Source organism: Rhododendron vialii, chromosome 11a, assembly GCF_030253575.1.
Source record: "Rhododendron vialii isolate Sample 1 chromosome 11a, ASM3025357v1".
NCBI classification, from domain to species: Eukaryota; Viridiplantae; Streptophyta; class Magnoliopsida; order Ericales; family Ericaceae; genus Rhododendron; species Rhododendron vialii.
Genome location: NC_080567.1, coordinates 26,329,667 through 26,341,044, shown reverse-complemented (window position 1 = coordinate 26,341,044; position 11,378 = coordinate 26,329,667). Strand labels below are relative to the sequence as shown.

The 11,378-nt window shown below is 38.6% G+C and overlaps 1 protein-coding gene across 1 annotated transcript; it reads right to left on the bottom strand.

Moving 5' to 3' along the window:
- Positions 1–3,747: 3,747 nt before the first annotated feature.
- Positions 3,748–10,703, bottom strand: LOC131307577 (pre-mRNA-splicing factor 38). The gene is made up of 6 exons (XM_058334170.1): positions 10,305–10,703; positions 8,708–8,829; positions 8,502–8,592; positions 5,826–5,955; positions 5,642–5,712; positions 3,748–4,388 (listed from the first exon to the last, which is right to left on the bottom strand). The coding sequence occupies exons 1-6, from the start codon at positions 10,592–10,594 to the stop codon at positions 3,923–3,925; spliced, it is 1,170 nt and encodes a 389-aa protein (XP_058190153.1). The 5' UTR covers positions 10,595–10,703; the 3' UTR covers positions 3,748–3,922.
- Positions 10,704–11,378: the final 675 nt, after the last annotated feature.

Here is an 11,378-nt window from a genome sequence, read left to right as displayed (position 1 = left end):
AATATCATATAAAATTCTGATTTTTATTGCCAAGCGGTATACATGCATCAAAACGGGGGGCTAAATGGGTAGTTAGTAAGTTTATTCAATTCACAGGAGGTCCAAATGTTGTCCATAGCCCTGAACTACAAATATCCGTAATGGAGTACGAGGCCTCCCACAAGGGAATGACCAAAAAATACCATTAGGTTGCAAGCCCTTTAACGAGGGAATTGTACGACAATCCCATTTTATGATGTATTCAAACTCAAACGGTGGGAGTGTTAGATATGTAACCCAACTTAAGGCCCCGGATCTCCTGTCCGAATATCTCTGTCCCACTCCCCTGTCCCAGTCCTCTCCTTCTGCCACGTATCCACGTATCAGCTCCTTTTTTTCCCTCTAACAGCGTCAACTACTCCCCTTCCTATTCCATTTTAATTTCAACCTCGTTTTTATATATATTATATAAAAAATATTGTTTAAACATTAAATGTTTCAAATTTTAATCTGTTTCAACCGGTGAAAAGATTTTTAGTTTTTTGATCATTTTATCCTAGATGTTCATAATTAAATTTTGACTCTAGGGCTCTCGTTGATTAATCCTAAGAAAGTCGTAGAATCAAATCTCTTAGGGCTAATCAACGAGAGCCATAAAGTCAAAATTTAATTATGACCATTTATGATAAAATGATAAAAAAACTAAAATCTTTCCACCGATTCAAACGGATTGAAATTTGGAACAATTAATTTTTCAACCTCTTTATACATTTTATATATTGAAAAATATGGTTAAAAAATTAAGTGTTCCAAATTTCAATCCGTTTGAATCGGTGGAAAGATTTTAGTTTTTTTATCATTTTATCCTAAATGTTCATAATTAAATTTTGACTCTAGGGCTCTCGTTGATTAACCCTAAGAAAGTCGTAGAATCAAATATCTCTTAAGGCTAATCAACGAAAGATATAAAGTCAAAATTTAATTATGACCATTTAGGATAAAATGATTAGAAAACTAAAATCTTTTCACCGATTCAAACGGATTGAAATTTGGAACACTTAATTTTTTAACCATATTTTTCAATATATAAAATGTATAAAGAGGTTGAAAAATTAATTGTTCCAAATTTCAATCCGTTTGAATCGGTGGAAAGATTTTAGTTTTCTGATCATTTTATCCTAAATGGTCATAATTAAATTTTGACTTTATGGCTCTCGTTGATTAGCCCTAAGAGATATTTGATTCTACGACTTTCTTAGGGTTAATCAACGAGAGCCCTAGAGTCAAATTTAATTATGAACATTTAGGATAAAATGATCAAAAAACTAAAATCTTTTCACTGGTTGAAACAGATTAAAATTTGGAACACTTAATGTTTAAACAATATTTTTTATATATAATATATATAAAAACGATGTTGAAATTAAAATGGAATAGAAAAGGAAGTAGTTGACGCTGTTAAAGGGAAAAAAGGAGTTGATACGTGGCAAAAGTAGAGGATTGGGACAGGGGAGTGAGACAGAGAAATTCGGACAGGAGATCCGGGGCCCCAACTTAACGCAGGCGTATTACGCAAAAGAATACACAATATTACTATTCTACTTTCATAATAGTACCAGAATTCCCATTTCATGAGTTTTGCATTCCAACAGAATGAGAATCTTATGTTCTTTCTATTCATCTACGATACATAGTGTGACCTCAAGTTATTTATACATGAGGAAGACCATCGATAGGTTTCCAAGTTTGTACTCTCATTCTTGCACAACTTAAAAAAATCTCCCTTGGTTGTCAATGACAATCTTTTGGAGAAAATAAAATATTGGAGGAAATTAAAAAATACATCTCAATTCTAGGGTACCATTTGATTCCACCCCATAACCATGGTTTCTTCACATTCCAGTCACATTGTACTCTTTCCATGATTTCAATTCTAGGGTACCATTTGATTCCACCCCATAACCATGGTTTCTTTCACATTCCAGTCACATTCCACTCTTTCCATGATTTCAAAAAAACTATGGCTTCTCCATAAAGAGAATATACTGCACATTTATATGCACATCCTTGATCTCTTTACAATTCACAATTCACACAATTAGGGAGAAACACTTGGGGTTGGAGTCGGTGTTGGCAGTTGGGGGCCAATAAATTTTCTGTTCGACGAGATGGATCGGCAACGGGGTCCGCGACAATGGTGACTATCACAGTGGGTGAAAAAGGTGACGCGCGGCAAAAGAGAGAGGGAACAACTCTATGATGCGGAAACGGTGAGGTGACTAATACCGATTTTTTAGGTGGTGGGAAGGGTGGTGGTGGTGGGGTGTTGGACGGTTTGGGAGGGAAGGTGGCGTGTTTATGTATACTGTATAGCAGTTTTGAAATTTTTTTTTTCTTGTACAAATCTTTTTATGGAACTTTGCCCATTCCAGAACTTTTTTAAAAATTTTCTTAAAAAATACAATCTTTGAAATGAGTTTTAAAAAAGATTATTGTCTTTTTTATTTATTTTTGTCTTTATTCAAAAAATTATGAGTTTCGATCATATTTTTTTTACTTTTCCGACTCATCTCGTCGAGACGAATTAATAAGTCACAAAAGTTTAACGCAAAACTAACAAATGCAAAAAAAAAAAAAAAATTGAAGAAAGACAAAAAAAATAGAAGAAGAAGTCATCTTTACTTTTTAATCTAAAACCCTACGTGTTAAGGAATTTGATTTGGAGGAGGATTGTGGACACGGTACAACGAGCTAATACAAAAATTACAAATGATCCAAAACCAGATAAACCACTATGACAGTGGACATTTTGATTATAACAACCCTTAGAAAGTGGTCGGAGCTTCTTAGAGAGAGAAGCTCCTGTCTCCGCCCTTCTTAATTCCCTTCCCTTGCAACTCCTCTCCATTTTTTATTAGATTTAGGTTGTTTGGCCCTCGAAGCCGATCAGTCTTAGCCACAAGATTTGTGGGTTCTTCAATAGCAACAGTGGTAGCACCAAGGAAAAACGACGACCTAAGCTCCAGCGACGATGTGTTGGTGATCTCCAATATCGCAATTGTTATTTTTGCGCTTTTTTATTTTGTTCTTTATCTTTTTATCTTTTTATTTTATTGTTTTTGTTCCAACCTTTTGGGTCTTTTTGTTATGTTGTTTCTTAGGCCAATGGTCGCGTAATTTGTATCTCATTTCGTCAATATAAGTTGTGTTTTCTCAATAGAACAAAAAAATAAAACACACTACCAAATCCTTACCCGACAATTTCCACTCAAAGAAGGATATTTTGAATATTTTTCTAATAATCGTTTACCAATAAATAATCATGACATAAACACACTTAACAAAAAATTGCACATTCGAATAACAAAATTGCTACAACCACAAACTCGCAAACACAAGTGCGCACACAATCACTTGGTGCGATGTGCATTTGTGTGTGTGTGTAGTTGTAGAATTATACACGATTTAACAATACCTTACCTATCAGCCAGTATTTAGCTGAGAGGGAAAAAACAGAATTCATGATACTAACGGCAATATGAAGGAAATGCATTCCTTTAACGGAAATTCAAGCTTCTCCCAGTAGTTGTTCTTTCCCGTTTCCTCCTCTTTTCTCAACCAAACCCTAGAACCAAACAAACGTCAAAAATCAGAAAATTCCAACGTAATCCGCAGCATATTTATCAAGAGACCATACAGTTGCACCATCAGAACACTGCTACCAAAAACACGGCTACAAAATCATCTCATCCTCAGGACATGTACATGTATGCAAGGAAAACCAGGTACTCCACTTTATACTGTTGAAACAAATGTTTAAGTCGAAGAGATCCACCAGAGACTTATTACCGATCAGCACAAAGCAACTAGCAATAGCTGAGTAGCATAATTACCTCTTTCTGACAATACATCGAATTAAACATAAAATACAAACACCCACTGGTCATGGCCTCAATGGTTTCATCCCTAGGGATGCCCGAATTCTGTTTGCCTCGGCAATCTCAGGATCCGGGTGGTCAGTCCCGTCGTCCTTCTTCTCCTTCTTCTCTTTCTTCTTCCTCGGTCCATTCTCCGTCCCATTCTCGTGTCTTTTAGGGCTGGCACTGCTACGGGCATGCCTCTTGCGATGCTCTCCGTCACGATCCTTGCGGTCTCTACTCCAACTTCGGCTCCTCGAATGGCTCCTCCGCCTGCCACGATCCCTGTCTCGCCTATCCCGTTCCCTACCTTCCCACTCCCTTATTTTCTCTCTCTCACGGCCATGGTCCTTTTCATCTCTAAGGCGATGGCCGTCCCTGTCCCTGTCCCTGTCCCTATCCCTATCCCTATCCCTGTCTCTCTCCCTATCTCTGTCCCGTCCTCTTCCGCGTTCCCTGTCATAATCACGGTCCCTCTCATAGTCGCGATCCCTGGGAAAAATTTAGTCATAAAAATGCCAAGGTTAGAAATCAAATTCATAATACCGCTATTCCAATGAACAAATTCATGATTTTTTTAGTTTCATGAATACTATTGGATAGAATTCCATATACAAAACTCGTCATCCTTATAATGGTTACAAGATATTTATTCACATTGAGCCACAATATGGAGAAGTTATTATAATCTGACAATGAAAGGGGGTAAAAAAAAAACCGCTATGGAGAAGGAAAAGGGCAGTAAAAAGACAAGGAGTAGAGAAAATATAAGTCATACGGAATAAAAACCACTTTCCTACTTTCATGGGTTCTTTAACCAGAGGACACATCCTTCCGAATCACATGTAAGAGGAAAATAAATTCTAACTCAAACAACAGGAGAAAGAGTGTGAACACATCAACATGAGCACCATTTTCCACAACATGCCTATGTGGCACTGATTCATTGGCAACCAGATGGATTACTAGATTCGAACTAACAATTCAATGAGACAATGCCGTAGAGGCATGTTTTTCAAGATGTTGTGCATGTCGTTACGTTCCTAGACCTCCTCAAAATAACAGTGAACTAAATTTGAATGTTTGATCCATCATACTTCTCGCTGCACACTGCCAATGCAGAGAAACCTGGCAGGACCATAAAAGAATCAATATAGGAAGCTGTTTCAAGCCACTGAGGTCTTTGAAAGCCATGACAGCAGCATGTTATCGAAAATAAGTGCGTGCGAGTGTGTGTATGTGGCAGTGTATGTAGAGTTCCCAGAAAACAGCTTCCCCAAAACCTATAATAGAAACGCAAAAGGAAGGAGGGGGGATGAAATCAATTACCCCTTCTCCTTACATCAACAATTACCGCTGTATTTTCAACACACGTATGACCTTTGAGTAGGATGAAAATCCACATATTTGTGTCTCTTTCATGCAACAGGTAAGATAGTCTCTTACAAAAGCAAACAATAAACAAGAAATTCAGGTAATGATGCAACATGACAATGTGATGAAGAGAAAGCAAAGAAGCGACACACTAGCCATGGAAAACCAAAAAGACGAGGGGAAAAAGACCATTGTGAAAACCAAATCTCCATTTCTTAGAGACCAAGAATGTTAGGAAAGAATCATGGACATATACTCTCGAATCAGTAAGATAAGAAATAATACTAGTGACCAAGGAGAAAAGGAAAGAGCAATAAAGGATTAAACTCATAACCGCGAGAACAGAAAATAAGGGAATAGCATGCTTTTACCTATATCTGTGACTGTCACGTTTACGGTCCCTATCTCTTTCCCTTGTGGGACTTCGCCCGCGGTAGTAATCCTGTTATATCAACAAAAAATAATTCCAACACCTCACAAAAGAGAACACCCAAAAATGAAACCTTTTGGGTAGACTGAGTATCAAAAAACCTCATAAAAGAGAAGTAGGAGGACCTTTTCATGAGTTCCATTTTCTAATTCAGCATTGTGTTCCTCTTCCTCTTCTTTTTCTTCCTCCTCCTCAAAATCATCTTCCAAAGCACTTTTTCTAGGGTCCAGTGAACCAATGGATTCAAGAGTCCATCTGCATGTATAGAGTATCAAGTACAACATTGCTAAGTAAAGAAAGATCAGATTAAAATAGTTGTGAAATGAAATGCTAAATAGTAACCACTTGTATGTGAAATGAAAATGATTGGAATGCCAACAAGAAAACAATTTCTGCTTGGACCCAGCTTGCCAGTCTAAAAAAGGACAGAAATCTCTAACAGGCCAAGCTTGGACCAGAGCAGATCCCCAAGCTCTGTCCTTGCAGGAAACGAGGAGTCGAGGACAAACATTAGACTCCCTGGTCTATTCCAAACATATGAATGCATTTGCAAAAGAAACCTAGTTCCTTGAGTTTTGTAGATCCACTTTAATGACTAATATTCAAATGCTAATCAGCTATTGGCACTCAAGTCTTAAAGGAATTGCAACCTAAACCCAAAATCCACCCCCACGCCAACTACCACATCCTTGGACAGATCACCGATGCACTCTTGCCAAAGAGAATAAATCACAGGCGCTAGATCACAATCATAAAATTATAGCAAGCAAAAATGACATGCAACGCCAACGAGTCCTAATAATACTGGGAGTTCTGTTGAGTATTTTTGTGCTACTCGCTTGATATTCAATATGGAAAATCCATTCCCCTGCTATTTTCCTAACAGGTCTTTGGTTCTCTATGTCTCAAGTGAAGGGCATACAGCGCTTCATACAAAAGTTATGCTCCTTCCAGGGTTGGTGTTCTTCAAGCAAACTCATCCGAGATAAAGAGGAAGATGTCTGAGGAGATGAAAACCCAAATTTTTACTGGTGGAAAGAGGTTCTGGGATCGTCCGGTTGGGTGTTTCAGTTATGAGCTTCAATGGGTATCCTAGGGTTTGCAGGTGGCTTTATCAGGATTTGTGGTGGTTGGGTTTCTTAAAGTTTTCAAGGGATGAGGAAAGTGTTTCTTTGAGACCTCTCTAATTTTTCCCCTCCACCGTTATTTGGCTAGCCCACAGTCCACTAGAGAACTGTGTTTCTCCGGTTCACCCATGAGTTGATAGAAGGTGCAAAATATTGGCATCAATGGAGGTCATTGGTTTGAGTGAGGCTTTATTCCCACCAGCGGCTGGGGCACACCCTCCGTGTGTGCATGTGAAAGTGCAAGTGAAAATATTTGGGGAGTGGGAGTGTGGCTGGTAGGGTTTTTTTTTTTTTTTTTTTTGGGGGGGGGGGGGGGTTTGAGTTTTAGTGATTTTACTGTTTCGCCCTAAGGTTAATAATGTTCCAGTAAAATCGGATGTAAAACTTGGGTTTTGATTAGGACAAAAGTGGAATCACTTTTGTGACACGGCTTCAAAAACAGGATACACAAAAAGTTCCTCCCCCTTTATATATTAGAATAGATTTAATATTCTGTCCTTAAGAAGAGGGTAAAAGCCACTAAAGTAGTGCACCAAGATTGGTTTCATGAGTTGACACTGTTCTTTGACCAATTGACTCCTGTTGGTTGGCAGTAGAAGCTGGAGGATGGTCCTCGTAACGTGAATGAGAGTGTTAGCCTAGGTCGATTCATCAGCCAACTGGGTCTGTTTTTCAGGAAATTTAAGAAAGGGGTGGTGGTAATATCATTGAAACCATGGCAAGGAAGGCCCCTTGTCAGTGGATGAGGGGTTCATGTTTGTAACAGTAGTGAGTCTTTTAGAGTTAGGGTAGGAAGTAAGTTAACATGTGGGGCTCATATATTTGTTGCTTCCCTGTTGGTACTGCTCTATATCATGACACTGTGTGTGCCGATCCTTCCAGACAGTTGTCCTCGGGAGGAGGTTGAAGGAGGGTGTCTCAGAAGCATCATGAGAATGGTACTAGGACTCATCATTGTTGTAGGGAATAATGGGAACTTTCCATAAACAGTAAGCTTAATTGGGTTATCAAAAGAGGAAATTCATTCCTCTGCAAAAACAAAAGAGGGCACCGTAAGAAGTTGATAACAACAATGACGCCCTCTCATAACTTCGAAAGAATACATCTCTGAAAGAGGGCACCGTAAGAAGTTGATAACAATGATGCCCTCTCATAACTTCGAAAGAATACATCTCTAAGCACTAACACGATACTGTACGAAGACCTTTAACCATATTGTATGCCAAAAAATAAAGCGGTCTATTCGAAAGAAACTTTCACCTTCTAAACAAAAGCTATTTAAACCCAAAAATAAGAAGAGAAACTAGAGGTGAATGAGGCAACCTTAGAGAAAGCTTCGCCGGTTGATAAAATAATAAAGTAATTCTAGTGCAAAGCTCTTTACAGACCTAGAGCGAAGGTTGAAGTTTCACTTCACCACGCCTCATCAAGATGATATGTACATTATGCATCCAACGTGACACATATCATCCTAGTATGTGTTTCACTGTCTATTAGAACTCAAAAATGGAATTACAACATTTTTAGATGCGCAAGCCAAACCAAGGTAATTGAATTACCTAGCTTCTTTTTCTTTCTCATAAGAACAACTACATAACTCATGATGGCAATCATAAATGAGAAACTTGAACTATAACACTGTAGCTAAAAACAGAAAGAGGATCAACACAGTACCTTTTCTTTATACGCGGCATAGCAATATCACATGAATAATCTTTTGTCAGGAGCTCATCGATAACCTCATCCACATGTGTCAAAGAGAACTCTATAAAATACAGAAGACCATCACAACACACATTATTATCATGCCAGAAATATCAAAGAACAGATTCAAGATTGGGGGAGATTCTAGAGATGACTAAAGAAAGTTGAATACTCACGCCCATCAGCTGATTTGCGCCTCAATTTCCGATAGTCATTGTACAACGGTTCCAAGTATCGGTACACATCAATATCCATCCCTGTAAGGCGTAAATAAAATGCTCCAAGTACCCGTACATACCTGTTCGCAACAAATGGTAAGTCAAACTTGAGGCTTATTCCGCCAAAAAAAAAAAAAAAAGTTCTTTCATCCACATAGTACATAGTACAGCTATTATAAACGACATTGACAAATCACAACTACAAAAAGATAATGCCAACGGAAGTTGGGAGAAATAGTCAACTCATGCTATACATCCAGGCACACTAATGCATTGAACCCACCAAAGGTCTACAACTCTTTGAAAAGTAACAAGAAATCAGGTGATGGGGATCAATTCTGAAAAATCACATTATAAGTCTATCAAAAAAATCAATTTTACAAATCTTTAAAGAAAGAACCCAGAATTTTACTGCATTAAGTTTAACGCTAAGCAGTACACTTTCACTTGTTTCATAAAATCGATGTCAAATTCTAGAGAACCCAGAACTTATTCTGTCCAGAACCCACCCATGGCTCCATTCAATAACATGGAAGGGAAAGGAAAGTAGAGAATGTTTCATTTTTCTTTATTTTCAATGCGTTCAGTTGGTAGAAAAGTTGTGGAACCCACACCTCAAACTTTCCCACTAGCATTAACTTCTTCTCAAAACTTGTATTGCAAAAAACACAATTTCAATTTTGCAGGAATCTTATTTCTATATAACTACTACTTTTCAAGTCTTGCTTATATCTCTTATATCAAAATGAACGCATAAAGGACAATACTTCAAATTTCTTGACAAGTGAACAGAGCCCAAGAGAAACTCTAGCTCTGCCACTGCGCACACATATGAAGCCAGAAGCACCATATTATCTGATACACGTAACAACAACAAAAAAAGTATGTCCAGTTTTCAAGAACATACTTTTGAAATCCTAGTTCCTTCAACACTCCCCAATCGACAAGAAAAGAAATCAAATAACATCATCATATCATTAACATTGCAAACAAAAGAATTAAATACTAGCGCCGTATACCGACTTGTAATCTATATTTCTTGTGAAACAGTAGAATCTCTATATACATTTTCCTTTAGCTTATAATTTATCGTTGAGCATAGATTTACAAACCAGCGTTTTTCAGAACTCCGTTTACCGCTACGCCCAGCTATACCAGAGCTACCAAAAATTCACACCCATATCAGCCAGTTCCAGCTACCGATCGTTTCGTATCCAATATCCGATTTTTTGCCCGCCAAAAATGATATCAAAAAGTTCACGATTGCTACACTCCATTCCCTCCGATACTTCCACTACCGCCACACAGTCGGCTACCGCTATTTAAAACTACGGTTAAGAGTTAATTTTTTTCATAGAGCTTTTCAGACCTTAACACACCGTGTATTTTTGGGACGCCCCTGCTCTGATACACGCAACAAAGCAATTACTTCCAGACATCAACCATAATACTTTCGAAAAGAACTACACACACACACACACACACACAAAAACAGCTTATCATCATCATCGGATTCAAACGAAATTGAATTTGTTCGATAGTCGAGTGAACTGACTTGTAATCCTCGTTCTTAATGAATTCGACGACGATGTCCTTCTCGGGCTGGATCTGGAGCATCTTCATGACAAGGCACATGAATGGGGTGGGCTTGCGGTTGCCGCCGAAGGTGCCGCCGAGGTGGTCGAGCTCCATGGCCTTGTCGACCAACGTCTCCGCCGTGAGGCCGAAGCACTGCTCCTTCCAGTAGGTGTTCTGGTATATCTTGGACCTGAGAATCTTCTCCACTAGGTTTTGAGGATTCGTTCCCCTTATGCTCTTGGCTGCGGGGTCCGTACGGTTCGCCATCGTTGCTGTGAGAGATAGAGAGAGAGAGAGAGAGAGAGAGTAAACCCTAACCCTCGAGAAGAGATGGGGCGAAGCCCGATTGTAGTCGAAGCTTGGAAGTAAACTGTATATAACCAATTCCTAAACGGGTCGGGCAAACTTGGTTGTCTTCGCTGGGATTTTACCTTTTACTTCCCTCTTTTGCTCTTAAGGCTGAGTTTGGAACATGTGGAAAGGAAAGGAAAAGAAACGAAAATTTAAAAAAAAATCTTTCCATTGTTTGGTTTGAAGGGAAAGGGTCAAGAAAATAAGAATTTCAAGTGCAGTGAATAGTAAATTTTCCCTTCCATTTTTCCCTCATTTTCATTCCCTTTTCTTTTCTTTTCTTTTCCTTTCCTTTCCCTAGGTTCCAAACAGAAGTTAAAATTTTCACCACCCATAAGTCACATCTGTGAAACGTCCCACGAGTTCACCTCAAGTAGTAGTGCAAACGAGCCGAGTTGAGTTTTTTGTGTGCTTGAACTCGACTCGTTTACTAAACGAGCCAAAAATTTGAACTCGAGCTTGGATCAACCTATAATCGAGCTGAGCCCTTAACGAGCTGAACTCAATTTATTTACTAAATATGCCTCTAAACGATTCAAGTCTATACAACTGAGCCAAGCTTTTTTTCGAGCCGAGCCGAATTTTGGAGTGTTAAACTCGGCTCATTAATAAACAAGCTTAAAACTCGAGTTCGAGCCCAACTCGATTACTAAACAAGTCGCGCCAAGCCCTAGTGAGCTATTCGATTCGTTTGTAGCTC

Coding starts and splice junctions, on each gene's coding strand:
- LOC131307577 (XM_058334170.1), bottom strand. CDS start 10,594: ATGGCGAACCGTACGGACCCCGCAGCCAAGAGCATAAGGGGAACGAAT. Junction 5,956..8,501: donor ATGCCGCGTATAAAGAAAAG/GTACTGTGTTGA, acceptor CTATACATGCAG/ATGGACTCTTGAATCCATTG. Junction 4,389..5,641: donor CGTGACAGTCACAGATATAG/GTAAAAGCATGC, acceptor AATTTTTCCCAG/GGATCGCGACTATGAGAGGG.